This window comes from Choristoneura fumiferana, chromosome 17 (assembly GCF_025370935.1).
Source record: "Choristoneura fumiferana chromosome 17, NRCan_CFum_1, whole genome shotgun sequence".
NCBI lineage: Eukaryota > Metazoa > Arthropoda > Insecta > Lepidoptera > Tortricidae > Choristoneura > Choristoneura fumiferana.
Window position 1 is genome coordinate 10,303,684 of NC_133488.1, and position 22,758 is coordinate 10,326,441.

Here is a 22,758-nt window from a genome sequence, read left to right on the forward strand (position 1 = left end):
TATTGGAGCCCCTCCAGCGACTCCGCCATTATGACTATATCATCGGCAAAACGAAGATGGGTGATGTACTCGCCGTTGATATTGATGCCGAACCTGTTCCAGTCCAGAGCTTGAAAACGTCCTCCAACGCATTTGTGAACAGTTTCGGAGAAATAACGTCTCCCTGTCTCACACCTCGCTGCAGTTGGATTGGTTGTGTACTCTCGTCCTGCAACCGGATCGACATAGTGGCGCTGCTGTACAACTCTTTAACACCTCGATGTATCTATAGTCAATATGGCATCGCTGAAGGGACTGCAGTACAGCCCAGGTCTCGATTGAATCGAAGGCTTTTTCATAGTCCACAAATGCTAAACATAGTGGCCGATTATACTCCTTCGTCTTCTGTATAATCTGGCGGAGCGTGTGAATGTGGTCTATGGTGCTAAAGCCTTTACGGAATCCAGCTTGTTCGGGAGGCTGGAAATCATCAAATCTTCGCTCGAGACGATCGTAATGACCCTCGAAAACAACTTGTATACATGACTCAGGAGTGAGATGGGTCTATAGTTCTTCAATAAGGTATTGTCGCCTTTTTTTGAAAAAAAAGGCCTAAAAGTATTCTTATTAAAACACTAGTACTTCTTTTGCATAATTTAAACTTAAAAACCAGGCTTTATTAGGAATGGAGGGCTGTATGCGGCTGTAACTTTTACCTTTCACGATACAACTTTGAGACCAACACTCTTGCCAGGAATGTTAGAGATATGTTCGCGGAAAAAAAAAACACTTGTTTATGGATACTCATTCATTTCATATTGTTCTGCAATCATAATCACGATCGTGTTGAAATTGTGTCACTTGACTGATACTTCATTTAAGTGACATTCCATTTATGTTATACATATCTATTATGATTCTCTCTTATCTCATCATGAGAGGAGGCCTGTGCACAGCAGTGGGACGTAAATAGGCTGGGATGATGATGATGATGAAGGATCATGAAACTACATTAGGGTGATAAATGGCTCTTTAACAACTGACGTGCAATTTGAAGATGCAAAACACGTAAATCTTATCACACAATCAGTTTTCCCAATCAAAATAAGCAACACTTATCACTGCTCAGTTATCAGTGGATATAGTAACGTTTTAATATCAAACACGATCTGTAGGCATATTGTTGCTATGAAAGTCTTTATCTCGGAGATCTAACTGCCAACAATATTGGCTGAGGCTTGGTGCGCGCTGATAGCTGATACTTACACATTAGGCGAATAAAAAAGAGCGCTTTGGAAACGCAGTTCTCAGAAATCAAAACGTTCCAATTTCAAATGAACAGACTAGAAGCCCGTTAGCAGTATAAGTCATAGGAAAATAGCTGAACCAGAGATTTGATAAAATCTCTAAGGGATATGATCAAATTGACATGGCGAAATTATAAAGGTTCCGTTGGCTACGGAATTCTAAAAAGGCAACTCATTTTTACCTTTCACCAGATTTGTTCAGTGATATGATAAAAAAATTAAAACACGGCAGTAAGTTGACTGTTGAACAGAGTACCTAACTAATCGGACAATTCCAAGCTTATAATCGTGAGAACCGTTTAATTTAGTAATTTAGGAGGTTAAGCAATATTAATCCCTATGAGATAGGAAACTAGCCGGTTACTTTTATTCTTCCATCGGAGCAAAGCCACGGGATACAAATAGTATAACAAAAATCACCAACACCAGCAGTAAGAGATATAGTTTTGTTTACATTTGTCGAGTAACTATGCGGAAACGCACACAATAGCGGCTGTCTTTGTTTTTGCCTATTACCAAGACGACAGCGGAGGTGTTACCTGCGCGGGGGTGACATTTTAAAATAAATTTAGATGGCAAGTTCACGCACACGCAGTCTCAAGTCGTAACGTGTGTGTGTGTGTCGTGTGATCGTTTGAGTCGCGTGTTAGTTGTTTTTATATTTTAATACATGTTCGATAATTATTTTAATTACTCTCTTGACTGTGCCTATGATATTGAATTAAATCCCGGCTTCTTAGTACCGGTATTGGATGGTTTTGTGAGGTCAAAAAGGTAATGAACTTGTCATAATATTACCCGGAGTATTTGAGTTGTTTATACATACCCTAGCTTTTGTGGATGAACACAAAAGCTACACCATATAATTGGTCTTATCTCTCAGAAAACATGTGCTTTTGAGCTGCCCGAATGAAGCTTGGCCACCCAGACGCTACACTTGAACCGTATTAAAAATTAGATATCTTACAATAAGAAATGGTCATAATTCATTTGCAGAGTGCTCGAGTGACTTTTATTTACTTTTTTACTTGATTTTTATTTTCAGTTAATTCTCTTCACAATGAAGGTTCACTACTTTGGAATAACAGTCTTAATATTTAAATTAATGATTTGTGAATCGGCTAAAATCTTATACGTTATGCCATTCACGGCAAAATCTCACTACATTGGAATGAAGAATTTGGCTGTAGAACTAGCAAGTAGAGGCCATGATGTTTACGCCATAACTCCGTTTAGAGAGGCCGAACACCCGCAGACATATCACCAACTTATGGTGTCAAATATATCCCTGTGGGAAAAATTATGTAAGTTTATTTATTTGCTGATTTATTAAAAATTTTGAATTGTGAGAAATGCACATATAAAATGCGTAATCTACCATTTTATTATATAAAAGTTACTTTATTTCGTACTCGTATGACACTACGATGTTTTCATCATTTGCACTTATATTCCGGAATTGTTTTATGTATGTTGTTTTATTTCAATTAACTCTTAAATGTTTGTCCTATAACTAGTTTATTTACGTTACACACAGTATTATTTCTATCGGTATAGTAAGTTACTCTATTTTTGCCACTTTCCATACTGAAGAGGTCACGGTAATCGGGACCATGGCCGCTACAATATGACAAAGACGTTGAGATAATTTAAACAGTTTTTAGTAGGTACGTGAGTGGTAGGTAGTTAGCTATGAGTAAAAAAATAACTAAGAAAAGTTTAAACGCTATACTTTGACATATTTTTATATATATATAAGATATAAGATATAAGATGAAGTTATTTTTAAGTAAAATATTAGTGTTGCTATTTAAATGTTTCCGTCTTTTTCAGTTGACGTTACACCACGGGTATTTGAGATGATGGACTATTCCTTTGAGTCGTATCAAATGATATTGTACAGATCAGGTTTCATGGTCAATGAACTGGTGTTCGAATCCCTTGACGTCCAAATGTTCCTGAAACAAAACCATAAAATTGATCTGGTTGTAACAGAGATATTTTTCAATGAAGGCCTGTACATGTTTGCTCACAAGTACCAAGCACCCCTTGTTTTAGTAACCACGGTTGGGAACTCGTTTAAAGGCAATTACTACATGAGAAACCCTCTTCAGCTGTCGACTTTGTTCCATGAATACGGAAGAGCCAAGGAGCCGTTAAGTTTTTTAGGCAGATTGTACAACTTCTACATTTGTTTCTATGATCTGCTGATGCTCAAGTTTTGGTATTTCCCTCGCCAACAAGAATCCGCGCTGCATTATTTCAAAGATCTACCACAGCCGGTTCCTAGCTTAGAAGAGATTCAATCAAACGCGGCACTTGTACTACTCAATTCGCATTATAGTCTTGATAATCCTAGTGCATACTTACCGAATATTATTGAAGTTGGTGGCTTGCATATCAAAGAATCGAATGAGACTCTGCCAAAGGTTAGTGAACATGAAATAATGTAATTTTAAAACTGAATGATAAGATGAAACTTCTTCAGTAGTTATCTATTTTTCGCAAATAATCAGTGCTATATTATTTTTCCAGGACTTGCAGAACATTTTAGACAATGCTAAAGATGGTGTAATCTTTTTGAGCTTTGGATCTAATGTGCAAATAAGAGAACTCGACAAAGATAAGTTGGATGCATTCTTGAAAGTTTTTGGTGAATTAAAGCAAACAGTTTTAATGAAATGGGAGGACAGCCCTATGCAAAACTTGCCGAAAAATGTAATATTAAGAAAGTGGTTCCAACAAAAAGCTGTTTTAGGTGAGTGTATTTATTTCCTACCTTTTATAAAAAGAAATCTGTTTTTTTAGATGTTTTATTACCTTAACTTATCAACCTACAATTTCTACGCTGCAAATTTAACGTTCAAGTAATATCATCTTTATTTTTTAACTTATCCTTTCAGGTCATCCCAATGTAAAATTGTTCATTGGCCACGGAGGACTATTAGGACTACAGGAGACGATATCAGCAGGAGTACCAATACTAGGAGTTCCAGTTTTTGGTGATCAGTTCCTAAACATAATCGGCACTGTCCAAAACGGTCATGGAGAAATCCTATACTACAAAGAAATCAACGAACATGTTTTAAGGGACAAAATTAACAAAATGCTGACTGACCGAAGATATATCGAAACTGCTAGAAAAGTAGCCATGAGATTCAAAGATAGACCAATGAAAGCAATGGATACCGCTGTGTGGTGGACAGAGTTCGTGTTAAGACATAAAGGAGCAGATTTTATGAAACCACCAAAAATGAGCTATATTGCGTATCAAAATTTCGATGTTTATTTGGTTTTGATAAGTGTTCTAGGGGGGAGTAGTTTTTGTAATATTCAAATTAATTAGATTAGTAAGGAAAGTTTTTAGCAGTAAAAATACACAAAAGAAACAGAAGAAAAGCTAGTGTTCGGTATTAAAATGTACGCCCTATTATACTTGTTCGTAAAAAATGTTTATATAAAAGGTTTCACACTCATTCGGTCGAAGACAAACTGTCAGGTTAAAGTTAATAAAATTAAATCAAAATAGGTAACGTATACTGATGTTTCTATTTCAAAAGGTTATAACATTTCTGGTAATGCAATACAATTACAATACAATACAATACAATAACGCTTTATTGCACACCAATACAGTAAGCAGTACAGAAAACACAAGTATATACAGCGAGATTGATTGATTGTAATGATTTTTTTAAAGAGTTTTGTGCATCGAAAGTAGTTAAAATTACGTATATGTATATTCATGAAGAATTTGTATATATTTTTACAAAAAGTTGTTCCAGGTTAGTATTGGATCGCGTGTAGAATTTTAATGTAACCGGCATAACACGACTGCTGGATTCAATGAAGTTTAAGTGAGATATGTGGTTTTAACTTTAAGTATGCTTGTTATTGGATTGGGACACGGCAAAAAAGAACCGGTGTGCCGGCGGCAGGTTTAACGAAACCGAAAAGGTAATGACCTTGTCGTAATGTTATGCAATAGAAGTTGTAAGTTCTTTATACGTTTTAATTGGCATTACGTAAAATATCTTGTTTCGGTATATATTATAATGAAGTTAATGTTTGTTGAAAGACTAGCTCTCTTTTTATTTTCAAAGTTGGACAATCGTTAAACGTGCACTAGAATAGACAAACAATCCTGCAATTCCGGTTCTCCTATTTCGCTTAGTATGGTAAAAGGATAAAAAAGTATTTCAAAAGGTACTTGCAATGTTTATCACCGACAAGCAGGCATCCTTACTTTTGAATATGTAAGTACAGTTGTTATAGTATTATGGTTTTCAAATCTATAGTTACCAATAGTGCTGCGATATTATTATACAGGCTAATAAACTAAGTCATATTTGTCTTTTCAACATTTTTTATTACATGAAACTACCGTGAGACTCACTCATATTAAATGTTATTATAACGGATAACTCACGTCTTAAACCGAGTTTAGCTCGACATGTTTCGGGCTATTTCGTAGCCCTTCCCATAGTGAGTCAAATTGATTCGCCGACGTATAAGCTGGCCCGTCATCTGTCGTCTGTGCTGTTACGGTTTACGGGGAAGTCGACTAGTTTTATTAGGGATTCGAAACACTTCGTTGCCTTGTTAAGTGATGTCCATATGCGTGAGGATGAACTGATGGTGAGCTTTGATGTTACACCTCTTTTCACCAATGTGCCGGTAGACGAGACTTTAAGAATTATATCTGACCTGTGGTGTGTCACTGATTTACCTACCGTGTACATGGAGGAAATTGAGTTGTGTTTGAAGAGCTGTTATTTGGTTTGGCGCGGGGATTACTATTTGCAAGTTGATGGAGTGGGGCCATGGGTTCACCGATTGCTCCGGTCACCGCAAATATCTTTATGGAGTGGTTGGAGGAAAAAGCTTTAAACAGCGGTCCTGTAGCACCCAGATATTGGTGGCGGTACGTGGATGACGTTTTTGCGATTGTGTCCAGGGATAGTGTGTCACAGTTTGCTGACTACCTTAACACTTTGCACGATAAGGTTAAGTTCACGGTGGAGAGGGAGAATGATGGACAGTTGCCATTTCTGGATGTTTTGGTCATGCGGAGGCCCTGTGGTAGATTGGAAACCACAGTTTATCGTAACCCAACTCATACGGATCGTTACTTGAGGGCGGATTCACACCACCATCCTTGTCATTTATCTTCTGTGCCTAGAACATTGATTAATCGAGCCTTGACGATTTGTGATCCGAGATTTGTGGATCGTGAACTGGGTCATGTGAGACAAGTTTTGGAAAGCAATGGGTACAACTGGAGGCAGTGCAACCGTGTGGCGAACGTGTCGGCTCGTCAAAGACCAGTGGGAGCTGAGAGGCTTCCGGTATATTTACCGTTCATTAAGGGGATAACGGATAAAATCGGGCACTTGTTACGCCGAATATATAGCATCAAGTCGATTTTCCGTCCTCATATGCAGAAAAGAAAGAAAGAAAGAAAAGAAAATAATTTATTTATAACAGCAATGACACATAATAAGTAAAAATAACAATAGGAAATGTTGCCGCTATAAAAAGGTGCAGCTTAGACAGTTGGTGCGATCGCCGAAGGATAAGGAGCCCCTGAGTGGCCCCGGGGTATACATGATTCCGTGTTCGTGTGGCAAGAGCTATATCGGTGAGACTGGGCCTAACGCGTCTACTAGGGTATCGGAGCACATACGCAGTATGAGGAAACAGGACGACAGGGGCTCTGCTGTGGCCGAGCATTCAATGGATTCGGATTTGACGCATTACATCAGGTTTGATAAGGTGTCTGTACTTGCGAGAGAAAAGTTTTTCATTCCGCGGAAAGTGCGTGAAGCCATTGAGATTGGTCGTCATCCGAATTTTAACCGGGATTGCGGTTGGTCGGTCGGTACCCCCGAGTTGGAAAACAGTATTAAATACTCGTGCTGCGTCATCGGTTGGTGTGAACGTGCCTTTACGGAGTGATGTTGTTAGTGTTGTGTGCTACCCTACATTAGACATTGATAATAAAAATGACGATAAAAATGCGGGTAGTTGTGCGCCGGTGTTAGTTTCGTCGGACAGTCGTGCGAGCAGAGCGGTGGCGCGTAGTGTGCGTGTTGCGGCAGCCGCCGGTTCGCGTGCTCCTGAGAGGAAGGGCTACGAAATAGCCCGAAACATGTCGAGCCAAACTCGGTTTAAGACGTGAGTTATCCGTTATAATAACATTTAATATTTTTTATTACATTTTATAATAGAAAAAGTTAAAAGAAATCGTTCTGTAAAAAATTCAAAAGGCTGCTGAAGTTGCTATATTTTAGAGTTACAAGACAGGTAATATCATTACATACAGAAAATAAAACACAGGAGTATTAATAAGTGCTGGTGGATATTGACATTGCTATATATCACGGATGTTCTAACTTTTCAGCGAATCTTCTACAAGACACTACTTCGGAATAACAATTTTAGTTTTAACTAGATCCCGCTTTTACCCGCGGCTTCGCACGCGTAAACTATTCGATCTGGTAGTTACGATTGAAATTCCGGGATGTCACAAAATTCCCGTGGTAAATCCCAAAATTTATATCGTAATCTTCATTGAGGTGTTGTGCAAAGAGCAAATATCGCATGGGAATATTGGAATAAAAAGTAGCCTATGTGTTATTTCAGACATCCAGCTATCTACATACCAAAGCCCAGCGGTTATTATTTCTTAGATTTTATCCCTATCCCGTGGGAATACCGGGATAAAAAGTAGCCTATGTGTTATTCCAGATGTCCAGCTATCTACGTACCAAATTTCATCTAAATCCGTCCAGCCATTTTAGCGTGAAAGAGTAACAAATATACACACACACACAAACTTTCGCATTTTAAGGGTCCACGGAAAGAACGTGTCTAGTCACCTAAGCAACTTTTTGAGTTATAGCGGTTTGAAAGTTAGTCATCACGAACATTTACTATGGTTACCATTTATTTAAAAGATAAAAAAGTAGATTTTATATTGTTTTCAGATTATTTAATTCAGTGCTAAGTCATAGTAGTTTGTGAGCTATACATTTTGAGATTAAAATCTAAATTAAAAAAAAAGGTAACTAGACATGTTCTTTCCGTGTACCCTTCATTTATAATTATAATATAATAAGTAGGATAAGTAGGATTAGTAGGATAGCCTTATACCTGCCTGTAGATTTTGTAAATAATGTTTTTTCATCGTATCAAGATACCTAAAGGTAAACCAAAAGTATATGACTATTAAGATTGGTTTTTTGGAATCTTATTGTATTTTTTTTTTATTTCAATTCCAAATTTCGATTCCCAGCGCTGGTCTTATTTTTCTGGTTTTTCTGTGCATCTATATTTAAGTTTGTATTTTCGATATATGACTATTATCAAGAGGGCGCTATTATTCTTATTTATATGGAAATAGTTCAGTATCTAGTTGGAACAATGCTTTCTTTTTCTTTGGCGACCTAAAACCTTAGGAGGAACGACTCTCTTTCGTAATTCACGTAATCGTTGACTCCGATATACCTAGAAAGTTTATTAATTACTATAATTACTGCTTATTTTTACCAGACTACAATGACATCTTGACTTGTCGACAACGTTTACCTGTTAGCTCCAATGTTAACTTAAAAAGGTTTAGTAGCGAAATAGTTTCATTCCCCAAGCGTTTTTTTTTTTTCAGTAGTTTATTATAAACATACTAGCTTTTACCCGCGGCTTCGCACGCGTAAACTATTCGGTGTGGTAGCTTGAATTGAAATTTTCGGGATTTTACAAAATCCAAAATTTCCAAAATTTATATCGTGGTCTTCATTGAGGTTGTATTGTGAATAACTGTACAAAATTAAAGACTCTAAGCCCAGTGCTGAAGTTTCAAAAATTTTCCCTATCCAAATTCAAATTTAAATTTAAATCATTTATTCAGTAAATAGGCCGCAATGGGCACTTTTACACGTCAATTTTTAAACTACCAGCGCTTTCGGAAAGACCATCATTGCCAAGAAGAATGCGCCGCAAGAAACTTGGCAGAAAGTAATTTTTTTGTAAAATAATTACAAATAAAATACTTAAAAACTACAGTATACAATTAAAGAAAAAATACAAAATAATAATAATAATAATACAGGGATGTATGGGGTCCCTTAGTTACAAAGCTATACCGTGGGAATATCGGGATAAAAAGTAGCGTACATATGTGTTATTCCAGACGTACGGCTACATACATCCAAATTTCATGCCTCTAAGCCTAGCGGTTCTTATTTCGACATTTTATCTCTAGATATCCCGTGGTAATATCGGGTCAAAATTGTTTGTGTTTTTCAAGACATCCAGCTTCCTACATATCAAATTTCATGACTCTAAGCTCAGCGGTTAATTTTTCAAGATTTTATCCCTATCCCGTGGGAATATCGGGGTAAAAAATAGATAATGTGTTATTCCAGAGGTCCAGCTACCTACATACCAAATTTCATGGCTCTAAGCCCAGTGGTTGTTATTTCGAGAATTCATTCCTAGGTATCCCGTGGGAATATCGGGTCAAAAAGTCGCTTATGTGTTATTCCAGACGTCTAGCTACCTACATACCAAATTTCATGACTCTAAGCCCAGCGGTTATTATTTCAAGATTTTATCCCTATCCCGTGGGAATATCGGGATAAAAATTAGCCTATGTGTTATTCTAGAGGTCCAGCTACCTACATACTAAATTTCATGGCTCTTAGCCCTGCGGTTGTTATTTCAAGATTTTATCCCTAGGTATCCCGTGAGAATATCGGGTCAAAAAGTCACCTATCTGTTATTCCAGACGTTCAACTACCTACATACCAAATGTTATGACTCTAAGCCCAGAGGTTGTTATTTCGAGATTTTATCCCTATCCCGTGGGAATACCGGCATAAAAAGTATCCTATGTTTTAATCCAAGTTATAAACTAACTTTTCGCCAAATTTCATCCAAATCCGTCCAGCCGTTTCAGCGTGAAGAAGTAACAAAACATACTCACTCACTCACTCACTCACTCACATACTCACTCACTCACAAACTTTCACATTTATAATATTAGTAGGATTTACAATGATCCGTCGTTGACTACAAATCGTTTTGTGCATTTTTTGTTATTGTTCAAAGAAACCGCCACAGTGACACTAACAATCATTAAAATTATTGCCAGTGTCAGAAATTAGTTCCAATGAAATTCCGCAACATGGCGAATAGTCATATATATTTCTGGCTAGGCTTTAAATACGACAAAATACATCATTCATTACTTCTGTACAGGAATAATAAAAAATCACAAAAGGTTTACGAACTCTGTTTCTTATGCATATCTACAAATCTGCAACTGGAGTGCCGAAAACGCCGCTGGGCGTCTAATTTTGCTTTCTCTGGATGCCGCTGACGCCGATGGGCGTCTGTTCTGCAGAAGCGTCGGCATCGCAGCAAAGTACGTAATCTGCACGGCTACTATGAAACTCGAAACTCGAAGTTCGTATCGTACCGTCCTCCTCGCTCTCGTGTTAAATAGTATAAGTATTAGAGGGACCACACGACACGAACTTTGAGTTTCGAGTTTCGTAGTAGCCCTGCTGGCGCGCGGCAATGAATGGGTTAAAGAGCTTTACCGACTGCAATGCAGGATAATGAAAAGATTTATTTTTCCCCGAATGGCAACACTGGCATAGATAATAGATCGCTCGTTTTTGGCTCGAAATTCGAATTTGTGATTTTATTTTGCTTAATATACAAAATGTACACACCCAATATCATATTTTCTCAAGTTTTTCGCGATTGCCAAGGTCAAAGAATCGAATTGCTTTAAAATTCCAGAGAAATTATGCGTTGTTTGGGATAAACGTGTCAAAATAGTGTTGTAGAGCGCCATCCTGCTCTGTCCCGTTCTGGCGGTTCACTTTTATATTAATTATAGATAGTAATGGTTTGTGAATCGTCAAAAAATGTATATGTTATGCCATTCACGGCAAAAACTCACTACATTGGTATGAAGAATTTGGCTGTAGAACTAGCAGGCAGAGACCATAATGTTTACACCATAACTCCGTTTAAAGGACTGAGCACCCGCATACAATATCATCAACTTATGGTATCAAATACATCATTTTGAGAAAAGTTATGTACGAGTAAGTTAATTTTTTTTCCAATATCAAAAATTTTACAAGTAAAATAATAATATAAATAAAGAAACGTAATCATGTACAATAGTTTAAAAAACGTAGCCTTTTGATGATGAGAAAAACATGTAATTTAGTCATTTTCCTGTTTTTAAAAACTGTTTTTTCGGCGGTTTTTCCTTTATCTTAATAATTGAAATAAATATACAATACAGGTTGAATTGGTAAAAGCATCATAAAAATAAAATAAAAATACAGGGTTCCTCATACATAAAACGCGTTTTATATTGGTACCGTTAATACGGACCCTCTCTGTGCAAATTCGAGTCGCATTTGTCAAATTTTTAATTAAAAAAAATAATATTGATTGATGATGATGACTAAATGTAGGTTATAAATATATAAATTTAAAAATTAACGCAGGGACCAGACTTAGACGAAAAAACCTATAAGTAGAGATAATAATAGATGGGACAGCGGGAGAGCACACGTGACGATATGATCTTTATAATTACATAATGGTTAAAATGTCTCCGAGAATCCAACTAACTTACAATCATACCAGTTGTCACGCGGACGATGCGTGTGATCACTGTTTTAAATAATTTCTTTAAAATAAGTGTTACTCGTAAGTCGACTCTGTATATAAATTTGTGATTTATGAACACGCGATAAAATTTTGATTATGCTGTATACTCGTAGTGTGTATTGCAGCTTCAGTATTAGTGTTTGAACATAATCATTACAAGACGTCGCTTTACTTAGCAACTTAGCAATCAGTAAGTACATTAAGTAACATTTAAATGATATAATTTGTTTAGTGCAGTACATAAAAATTTTACCTAATGAAGCAGGAAGTTTATAAAATCAACTTTCTTGGAAAGTAGCGTTCATAATTTTGTGATTTAAAGTAAAATGTTGTTACTAAAAATATTTTAAGTGAAATCAAATTTAAAGAATATTTTATAAATGATATTTTTTACATCAACAAAAGAGATGATGAACAGGTAAGACGAAATGGCATGAGGGCTATTGCTCGAGGTTTCTCTACGGGATCGAATCAGAAATGAGGAGACACGTAGAAGATATTGCTAATCTAATTAGCTCGTCAAAGTAGCAATCAGCAGGCTATGTATCGCCGAGAAACAGATGACTGTTGGGCCTAAAAAGTTCTCAAATGGAAACTGTGGATTGGTAACCGCAGCGTAGGTTGTCCACTTACAAGGTGGATTGATGATCTGGTTAAGGCCGCTTCCAACCGAATTAACAGGAAGTCTATTGGGAAGACTTATGTCCTATAATGGACGTCCTACGGCTGATATGATAATGATGATGATGAACATGAAGATGAAACGGATTCTTTTATTTAATTATTTTTTTTAATTTGTTTTTATATAAGTATGTTTATATTATAGTAAATAAAATAATTTGAACCACTAAATACTTTTCAGGTACCAAAATGAAATTTCAGTACCTCAGTGTCACAATATTGATTCTAAAATGTTTGATCTGCGAATCTGCGAAAATTTTATACGTAATGCCATTTACGGCAAGATCTCACTACATTGGTATGAAGAATTTGGCCCTCGAGTTAGCCAGCAGAGGCCATGATGTTTATGCTATAACTCCGTTTCGAGAACCTGAAGCACCGCTGACGTACCACCAACTTATGGTTTCAAATGTTTCATTTTGGACGAAATTATGTAAGTTGAAAATGTTTTTAATTTTTTTACTAAAATAGAATTGAATTTAGAAGTCATTGAAAAAAAAACTAATTGCTAGAGACCGGGAATTAAACCCGGGCCTTCGCCAGTTCAGGTCGGGGATGGTACAGACGAGAGAACTATCGATTAGGACATTAATTTGCAGAGGTGTAGGGAAAAAGCAAAGAAAGTAAAAGTAACACTTCTTCATTTTAATTTATCAAGGGTTCAAAAATGTGTACTACATAATCTTATTCCGACGTAATAGGACCGTGGTAATATATTTTTGAGTGATTCGAATATGTACATACATAATTTTGTACTCGAATTTTATATGTAGTTATCGTCGGCCTAAATCGCATACCTCGTAACTCCATTTTTTCTGAAAATTATGTTTTGACATATCGAAAATACAAACTGAGACATGGATGCACAGAAAAACCAGAAAAAGAGACCAGCGCTGGGAATCGAACCCAGGTCCGAGGTCAGGTGGTGTAGGGGTTATAGCACGCAGCACGGATTGCTGAGGACCTGGGTTCGATTCCCAGCGCTGGTCTCTTTTTCTGGTTTTTCTGTGCATCCATGTCTCAGTTTGTATTTTCGATATGGTTTCACGGGATACCCGTAAAAGTAACAAATTTGGAGTTGAAATAAAAAATACAAAAAGACTCCAAATAACCAATCATATGTTTTGACACTTTTAGATAGTACTATTCTGAACGCATCTAACGGCAAAACTCTTAAATACCAAGAATAAACCGTTAAAGTTTAAAAAGCAAAATAGAAACCTCGCAACTCCCGACCGCCATTTTTGTAAAAGATATACCACGTATCTCCCCCGCCACTCCCTTCAGTACCTACAGTTTGCGATGGCGTTGTGACTGCACGTCAGTTTTGCGTAAAGATTTAAGAACAAAACGGGTGCAGACTAACAGGTGTGTAATAAGGTTCTGCAATATTAACTGATTGTGTATTCTTGATAGATATTTATCATATTTAAACACATTAGACTATTGAAAGTTAAGTTTGTTTGCGTGCCGTGGACATACGAGGTTAGCTCCGCGTGTATCTTTACGCGTGAAGATTAGTTACGTGGTTTCTACGCAAATTATTTAATCTAGTATGTAGTTGTGATTGTTCGAATAGCAATTGTTTTGTTTGTTTCGCTATTTTAATTATGTTATACCTACCTACGAGCCTGTTACCCGCGACTCCGTCTGCGTAGCATTCGGTTTTCACTATCCCGCTGGAACTATGAAATGTTCCGAGATAAAAACTATCCTATGTCCTTCCCCGAGACTCAAACTATCTGTATACCGATTTTCATCTAAATCGGTTCAGCGGTTTAGACGTCATGAAGCGAAGTGACAAACAAACAAACAGACTTACAAACTTTCGCATTTATTATATTATAGTGGGATTTAGTCGAACTCGTCCCAGCTGCTTTTTTACTTATAACATTTTATTGTTCTGTAGGCGGATACTAAAATAAATCAACAAAGGAAAGCAAGACTGCAGAAAATATTTTTTCAAAAATAGGAAAAAACGTACGCATGTTACAATTTAGATGTAAATCAATACGATGGATCTTTAATTTTAGTTCAGGAAGAGCACTATTCATCTCAACAAGAGATTTGTTTTAGAGTGCAGAACCCTACACCACCTTGTATCTCACTAACTACTACTACTACTACTACTACCAGGGCGCAGTGACCCCAAGTTGGTCTTGGCCTCCAACACCAGATTACGCCACGGTTTGCGGTGTTGAGTCAGCTCTTGCAAGTCTTCGACCCTGAGGTCCAAAAGGTCTTTCAGGACCTCGTCCCTCCAGCGGTCTCGACCACCAAACGACCAACCGGCCTCTCGGTCATCCCAAGTCCGCTCTCTTCACGGCTCGACCCTCTCCCATCCCAACCTTTCTACGTGCTCGAGCCACCGAAGCCTGGACGCCTTGATCTGTCCCATTCCCTACATTGGGATACCAGGTCCTCAAATTCCCTATTACCTCACCAACTGTGCAACATGAAATTTGTTTGTCACCAGCTAGTTTCAAGAGCTTGAAAAAAATCGATTTTCAAGCCACGAAATCCACTCATCACGTCATAAACCAGCAGTTCTCAGAGCTTTCCTGAAGAAGAAAAATGTCAACAGCCTTACCTACAGCATGAACATTGTGTATCGCCCGCTAGTTTGCATCAAATTAATTCAGCCAAAAATAAATCATGCTTCATTATCTTCACCTGAGCCAAACTCATGTACTTAATCATGTAAATAATTACCTTGTTCAGATCAAAAGATTACCTCTATTTTTTATAGCAAAACTCTTAACTCCCGATTTGCTTTATAAAATTTTCAAGAAAAACTCTTAACTCCAAAATTTCCAGGTCCACGTTATTTCAAAAAAAATAGGTCTTGACAATCTGACGGCTAAATTTAATTTAACATTATGTAAAAAAAAACTTAGCAAGTCTTCATGCAAAATTTTTGGTAGTGAAGTTTTTTGTGTCTCCTGTAAAATTTGATCAGATTGAGTTACGAGGTTTGCGATTTAGCCGACGTTATAACAAAAAGAAAAAAAAATGCAAAAAGCTACAAAATACCTACTAGGGCAAATAAAAATTGATTAAGCCGGGTATGACAGTATTCAAGTAATTGAATCGTATTTACAAAGTTAATACAATGTTAATCAAATAATTCTTTTGAGTTTTTTAAATGTTTTCTTTTTTTTCCTTTTTAACTATTTATCTTACTTTTTTCAGTTGATGTTCAGCCAAAAGTGTTCGATATGATAGATTACTCGTTCGAATCATTTCAAACCATCACAGCTAAGTCAGGTTTCCTTGTTAACGAACACGTCTTTGAATCTGAAGATGTACAGAACTTTCTCAAGCAAGACCATAAGATCGATCTTGTCATAACAGAAATATTTTTCAACGAAGGCCTCTACATGTTTGCTCACAAGTATCAAGCGCCACTTGTATTGGTGACGACAGTTGGGAACTCGTTTAAAGGGAATTACTACATGCGGAACCCTCTTCAGCTGTCGACTTTGTTCCATGAATACGGAAGAGCGAGCGAGCCGCTTAGTTTCTTAGGCAGATTTTACAACATGTACCTTTGCACATTTGATCTGCTGATGCTCAAATTCTGGTATTTCCCTCGCCAGCAAGAATCCGCGCTACGTTATTTCAAAGATTTGCCACAACCGGTACCCAACTTGGAAGATATTGCTGCAAATGCAGCACTCTTACTTCTGAATTCTCATTTCAGTATTGACAATCCTAGCGCATACTTGCCAAACATTATTGAAGTTGGCGGATTGCACATCAAAGATACGAACGACACTTTGCCAGCGGTGAGTTTGTCTTACATTACATCGGCAATCATTTAGAATTTTTACATGTCTTTTTTGATAACATTCCACTAAAAATTATTTCAGTCAGATTTTCATTTTATATATTTCATAGGTACTAATATATTTTTGTAAACAAAACTAAGTGGGAGCGTAGAATGTACATAACGATTGTTCGTTTCAGGATTTACAAAACGTCCTAGATAACGCTAAGAACGGCGTAGTGTTCTTAAGTTTCGGCTCCAATGTTCAATTAAGTGAACTCGATAAGGATAAGTTGGATGCCTTCTTGAAAGTATTCGGAGAATTAAAGCAAACTGTCTTAATGAAATGGGAGGACGTTCCTATACAAAATATACCGAAGAATATCGTGCTAAGAAAATGGTTCCCGCAAAAGGCAGTGCTAGGTCAGTTTTCTTTTTTTTTCTAATTATTGAATGATCAACAAAAAGTTATTTAACAGTAAATATAATTTTACTAAAAATACCGACGTTAATATGATCAGTATTTATTGACCTAGAGTAAAATTGTACCTACATAACAGTAGAACTTGATACTTTATCAGCTATTATCTCGTCTATTAGAAATGATAAATTAATGGGTCAAATGCAATCAACTGACATTGATTATTATGTATATGTACGTACTCCCCGTCAAAATTGTAAGTCATTGTTGTTTAAAATACCGTTTTTTACAGCTCATCATAATGTAAAACTATTCATCGGGCACGGAGGATTATTAGGTCTTCAGGAAACTATATCAGCAGGTGTACCCATCCTAGGCGTCCCAGTTTTTGGAGACCAGTATTTGAACATATTAGACACTGTCCGGAAAGGTCACGGAGAAATTTTATACTACAAAGAAATCAACGAAAACACTCTTAGAACAAAAATAAATAAAATGTTAAAAGATAGAACCTATATGGAAACTGCAAAAAAAATTGCCGCTAGATTCAAAGATAGACCGATGAACCCTTTAGACACAGCGGTATGGTGGACCGAGTACGTTATAAGACATAAAGGAGCAGATTTTATGAAACCGCCTAAAATTAGCTACATTGCATATCAAATGCTTGATGTTTATTTGTTTCTGCTAGGCGTTGTAGCAGTTATAATTTATGTGATTTTAAAAGTGATAACATTAATAATTAATGTTTTTGGTAGTAAAAATGTGACTAAGAAGCAAAAGAAAACTTAGTACCTACTAAGAGATTACGTCACAATTAAAGAAGGGTTATTTTCAATTTTTTTTATTTCATTTTTTACCTATCACATTCTTGTAGAAACTGCGGACCACAAAAATAAAATAGGTATTGACTCATTTATATACTTATATAAAAAAAACGTGCATAAAAGTCTGATGATGGGGCAGTTTCCTATTTAATTTAAGGGTGCTTCGTTTTTTAAACAATTATAAATAGTGTCACGCGTTAGCGCTAACATTTCTGTTGACAGCCTAATGACAGCTGCGTTTTAGTAATTCTACTCGCCGTTAGAGGGCGCTGTTATATAAAATCATAAATATTCACATGCACAAAAAAATCTTTGAATATTTATCTAGAACGGAACAGCCTTGAAGCGCAATTCCCCTCTGTCAAAGGTATGAACCCGCCGGGTATACTCGTTTAATAAAACTGTTTCACTCGTCTTTCGTGACATTTCGGAACCGTACTTGTCAGTGAACAGAGCTCCCACAAAACCCTATGGAGTAGAACTCTCCGTGGTCTCGGCTCCCATCATCTGCAGCTGAACCAACCACTCGTACGAACGTTCACCCTAAAGTCTCATGCCGCGTACCGTAGGAGAGCCCATTTTATAAAAATTTGAATAAATCGTGTCTTCAGAGCATTCATAGTTTACTTTCTCTCCTACAAGCTGATCCGCTAGTTGCTAAACGCAACAAAAGTAAAAGAATAATTTGGTCTGAGACCTCGCAGAGTCGTACAAAAATTAAGGTTTTATCAGTATCCTGTAAAAACATATTAGATCATATAATATTGTGTAAGGTTTTTTTTTTATTCGACAGGATGACAAACGAGCAAGTGGGTCTCCTGATGGTAAGAGATCACCACCGCCCATAAACATCTGCAACACCAGGGGTATTACAGATGCGTTGCCAACCTAGAAGCCTAAGATGGGATACCTCAAGTGCCAGTAATTTCACCGGCTGTCTTACTCTCCACACCGAAACACAACAGTGCAAGCATTGCTGCTTCACGGCAGGATTAGCGAGCAAGATGGTGGTAGCAATCCGGGTGGACCTTGCACAAGGTCCTACCACCTGTAAGTTAGTTCAGGTAGGCTAAGTTTTGTGACTTAGCGCCAAATATCGTAAGTTCTCTTTGAAATTTGTGCCACGTGTAGGATTGGTTTGTTTATTTATAACAACTCTTTATTCCAGAAATAGTAAGCGATACAGAAAAAAGATTCACAGAAAGAAAACTACAAGGTAAAAATAACCATTTAAGTGTTTATTTCATTCTAACATGGATTTTTAAAACGTTAATATAATCAAGATTGGTTTTTTGGAATCTTTTTGTATTTTTTATTTTCAATTCCAAATTTTTACTTTTACGGTCATCCCGTAAAACCTAAATTGAAAATACAAACTGAAATAAAGATGCACAGAAAAAAAAAAAAAAAAACGAGGACCTGGGTTCGATTCCCAGTGATGGTCTTATTTTTCTGTTTTTTCTGTGCATCTTTATTTCAGTTTGTATTTTCAAGTTAATATAATCCCAAAAAAGTCAAATTGCTATTATATAAAACATTAGATATAATGGACTGCTAAAATAAAAAATGTGATTTGTGTCACGTTTCCAAACGAAACGTTTGAAATGACAATGGCACTAGCAATATTGCACTTGTCAGACAACTCTAATTAATTGATTCAGAAATTTTAATATTTTATAGAAAATAAAGACAAATATAAACAACATTATTTTCGTATTAAAAAGAGTCTTATAACATGAAAAAGCAAACAATTAAACTGAATACAGTGCAAACTGAAAAAAAATATGCAAACAGTTTGAAATTACTGTACGCCTATCTTTGAGTTTTCCTTTCTAGTTTAGGTTAGCTTGAAAATATCCCTTTTAGGGATAAGTTCGCCTTTGTACTCTTTTGGTTTTCTTTTTGTATTATTTTGTGTTTTATGTACAATAAAGTACATAATAGGGTTGTTTTTGTTCACTAACTAAGCAAGTGTAGTATAAAAAAATACTCCTGACTAGTATGACAAAAAAACATGATAATTAATTAATTTATTTATTTATTTCATAACATTTACACGGCATTACAGATATACATCCAATTCACCGTAAATAATTATAATACGACTTTTCTGATATTAAATTAACAAGTAGGTTTTTAAGATGAATTTTATTATTTAGTGAAATAATGGCAAAAAAAAACTATTCTGCACCTCAAGCTTAAACTGAGGCTTAGTGTTTTTAGAACTAATTTAATTAGGGCTAATTTGAGACTTGGACCCTTTTTCCCTCTACAGTGAAGAATAGCCCTAAATTAGAATAATACGTACATTTAGACCCCTTTGCCTTTTGCCTTAGTTTAGACCATACATATTCATAACAGGCTGTAGATATTGTGACGAAAATGATTTTCAATTTAATCCAAACAGTAAAATATTGTAATTGTGGATTTATCATTTGAATCATTCCAGTTTTTACTATATGAATCTGGTTTCATGGTCAACGAACTAACATTCGAATCTACAGACGTCCAACAGTTTCTAAAAGAAGACCATAAAATTGATTTGATTGTAACAGAATTATTTTTCGACGATGGACTTTACATGTTCGCTCACAAGTATCAGGCCCCACTTGTGTTGGTGACGACGGTTGGGAACTCACTTCAAGGGAATTACTACATGCGGAACCCTCTTCAGTTGTCAACTTTGTATCACGAATACGGAATAGCGAGAGCCCCTTAGTTTTATGGGCAGATTATACAACTTGTACCTCTGCGCTTTTGATTTTCTAGTACCTACTCAAATTCTGGTATTTCCCTCGCCAGAAAGAATCCGCGCTGCATTATTTTAAAGACTTGCCACAAACAAAACCTAGTTTGGAAGAGATTGCGGCGAATGCAGCACTCGTACTTCTGAATTCTCATTACAGTATGGACAATCCTAGCGCATACTTACCGAACATTATTGAAGTTGGCGGCTTACACATCAAAGAAACGAACGAAACTTTGCCAGTGGTGAGTATGTCGTGCAGGTTAAAGAACTTGAAATTACTTTTAGGAGAATATATTAGCATACTAGCTTAAGCCCGCGATTTCGTCTGCGCGGATCTAGGTTATCGCGCGGTGGCGCCCTCTACCGGAATAAAAGGTATCCTATGTTGATCCTTGGGGTTCAAAATATCTATATACCAAATTTCATCAAAATCGGTTCAGTGGTTTCGACGTGAAAGCGTAACAGACAGACAGACAGACAGACAGACAGACAGACAGACAGACAGACAGACAGACAGAGTTACTTTCGCATTTATAATATTAGTAGGGATAAAACAAATGAAGAGTACCCATAATTACCTACTATTTTCTGTTAAGTTTTAATTTTTTTGTGTGGGTATAATAATTCAAAACAACCGGAGTTTTTAAGAATTTGCGTATCTTTTTGCAGGTGGTAGGACCTTGTGCAAGGTTCGCCCGGATTGCTACCACCATCTTGCTCGCTAATCCTGCCGTGAAGCAGCAGTGCGTGCACTGTTGTGTTTCGGCGTGGAGAGTAAGACAGCCGGTGAAATTACTGGCACTTGAAGTATTCCATCTTAGGCCTCTAGGTTGGCAACGCATCTGCAATACCCCTGGTGTTGCAGGTGTTTATGGGCGGTGGTGATCTCTTACCATCAGGAGACCCACTTGCTCCTTTGCCATCCAGTTGAATAAAAAAAAATCTAATCTGCTGTTAATTATACTTACTGAAACTTTTCACACTCTATTCAACACTATTAAATTTCTTAACACTTCGTTTAATATTTTTCAACAAAGTCTAGTTCGACGAAATTACATACAACAATAAAAAATAAAAAACATGTTTTCTGCAGCACTTCAAATAATTTTTGAGTGGGCTAAAGGCAGCAAAATGTGTAAATATATAGGTACTAAGAGAGGTTGCAAAATACTTAACGTCCGTTTATTCCAGGATCTGCCAAAGGTCTTAGACAACGCTAAGAACGGCGTAGTGTTCTTAAGTTTCGGCTCCAACGTTCAATTAAGTGAACTCGATAAGGATAAGTTGGATGCCTTCTTGAAAGTGTTCGGAGAATTAAAGCAAACAGTCTTAATGAAATGGGAGGACGCTCCTATACAGAATATACCGAAAAATATCGTGCTGAGGAAATGGTTCCCGCAAAAGGCAGTGCTAGGTCAGTTTACATTTAATTTTGCTAAGTATATTGAACGTGGCATGAAGTTTCGAATTTGTTATCATATTCAATGAAAAGCTTTAGCTTTATCGTAAATACATAATTTGTTTGATTCCTAGAAGCGGTGAATACTGCAATGAGCTTTAGAATTTATCTCGACTAATAGGAATGATAATATAAATGGGTTATAATTTTATATCATTAAACGAGCAATTCTCGTATTTTTATTTGATTCGGGGATCTCGGAAACCGTTCTAACGATTTTGATGAAATTTGTTGTGTCAATGTCTTCGGGGACAAAATATCGATCTAGCTTGGTCTGGGAAGACGCGAGTTTTTGATTTTTAGTCCCAGCGAAGCTTGGTCGCACAGGTACTAATTTATAGACAGAAAATTAAAGTTGGAATTCCTTGTCAATAGTTTTTACTTTGATTCTATAATAATATGTTTTTTTTTTTACTTTTTTCATAAAGAAGCACTTAATTTTTGCTGCTCATCCCAATAAAAATTGTTCATATATTTTTGCCACAAATTAAGTCAATAATTGTTATTGCTTGACTTATTTTATTTATGCTACAGAACTTAAGTTATAAACTTTTAAAACATTGTACTTGTACGTCTTACTTTGTGAATTGACATGGATAGACATTCTTTGGATGACTTGGTACTGATGTACGAGTGCGAGTCCCTGCTTTGACTTAATTATATAGCAGACAAAGAGAATAAAGGCCACTTGAGTTTCATCGGGAAAATGAAATCAAAAATATGTATATTTTCGTTTTTATCTGCATACATTTAATCGATCAAAATGTATATTTGTTTTGTATTATGTTGTATTAATAATAACGAACTAATGAAATTCACGTGCTTTTTTTTGTGGAGTATGTTGGCTCTTTTATAGGGTTTTTTT

At 36.4% G+C, this 22,758-nt stretch overlaps 3 protein-coding genes and 1 pseudogene across 6 annotated transcripts; all 4 read left to right on the plus strand.

Annotated features, from left to right (window-relative positions):
• The first annotated feature begins 1,850 nt into the window (after window positions 1-1,850).
• On the plus strand, window positions 1,851-8,536 carry LOC141436964 (UDP-glycosyltransferase UGT5-like). The gene is made up of 5 exons (XM_074100114.1): window positions 1,851-2,060; window positions 2,332-2,590; window positions 3,120-3,715; window positions 3,822-4,044; window positions 4,190-8,536. The coding sequence occupies exons 2-5, from the start codon at window positions 2,347-2,349 to the stop codon at window positions 4,630-4,632; spliced, it is 1,506 nt and encodes a 501-aa protein (XP_073956215.1). The 5' UTR covers window positions 1,851-2,060; window positions 2,332-2,346; the 3' UTR covers window positions 4,633-8,536.
• On the plus strand, window positions 6,110-7,740 carry LOC141437176 (uncharacterized). The gene is made up of 2 exons (XM_074100437.1): window positions 6,110-6,634; window positions 7,690-7,740. The coding sequence occupies exons 1-2, from the start codon at window positions 6,110-6,112 to the stop codon at window positions 7,738-7,740; spliced, it is 576 nt and encodes a 191-aa protein (XP_073956538.1).
• Window positions 8,537-10,411: 1,875 nt separating the features above from the next.
• LOC141436799 (UDP-glycosyltransferase UGT5-like) lies at window positions 10,412-18,874 on the plus strand. Of its 4 annotated transcripts, XR_012452331.1 has the most exons (6): window positions 10,412-10,713; window positions 12,850-13,101; window positions 15,861-16,456; window positions 16,638-16,860; window positions 17,151-18,735; window positions 18,854-18,871. XR_012452331.1 is itself a non-coding variant. In XM_074099853.1 (5 exons), exons 1-5 carry the CDS (start codon window positions 10,659-10,661, stop codon window positions 17,648-17,650), a joined length of 1,626 nt encoding a protein of 541 aa, XP_073955954.1. In that variant the 5' UTR covers window positions 10,412-10,658; the 3' UTR covers window positions 17,651-18,874. The 4 variants fall into 4 exon arrangements, 3 of the variants coding, with proteins under 3 accessions (XP_073955954.1, XP_073955957.1, XP_073955955.1); XM_074099853.1 differs by having other exon boundaries at window positions 17,151-18,874; XM_074099856.1 differs by lacking the exon at window positions 10,412-10,713 and adding an exon at window positions 11,324-11,407 and having other exon boundaries at window positions 17,151-18,874.
• A 1,230-nt stretch (window positions 18,875-20,104) lies between these two features.
• On the plus strand, window positions 20,105-22,011 carry LOC141437177 (UDP-glucosyltransferase 2-like; annotated as a pseudogene).
• The last annotated feature ends 747 nt before the right edge of the window (window positions 22,012-22,758 follow it).

Coding starts and splice junctions, on each gene's coding strand:
- LOC141436964 (XM_074100114.1), top strand. CDS start 2,347: ATGAAGGTTCACTACTTTGGAATAACAGTCTTAATATTTAAATTAATG. Junction 2,591..3,119: donor ATCCCTGTGGGAAAAATTAT/GTAAGTTTATTT, acceptor CGTCTTTTTCAG/TTGACGTTACACCACGGGTA. Junction 4,045..4,189: donor CCAACAAAAAGCTGTTTTAG/GTGAGTGTATTT, acceptor TTATCCTTTCAG/GTCATCCCAATGTAAAATTG.
- LOC141437176 (XM_074100437.1), top strand. CDS start 6,110: ATGGGTTCACCGATTGCTCCGGTCACCGCAAATATCTTTATGGAGTGG. Junction 6,635..7,689: donor TGGGAGCTGAGAGGCTTCCG/GTATATTTACCG, acceptor CTAACTTTTCAG/CGAATCTTCTACAAGACACT.
- LOC141436799 (XM_074099853.1), top strand. CDS start 10,659: ATGCCGCTGACGCCGATGGGCGTCTGTTCTGCAGAAGCGTCGGCATCG. Junction 13,102..15,860: donor TTCATTTTGGACGAAATTAT/GTAAGTTGAAAA, acceptor TACTTTTTTCAG/TTGATGTTCAGCCAAAAGTG. Junction 16,861..17,150: donor CCCGCAAAAGGCAGTGCTAG/GTCAGTTTTCTT, acceptor CGTTTTTTACAG/CTCATCATAATGTAAAACTA.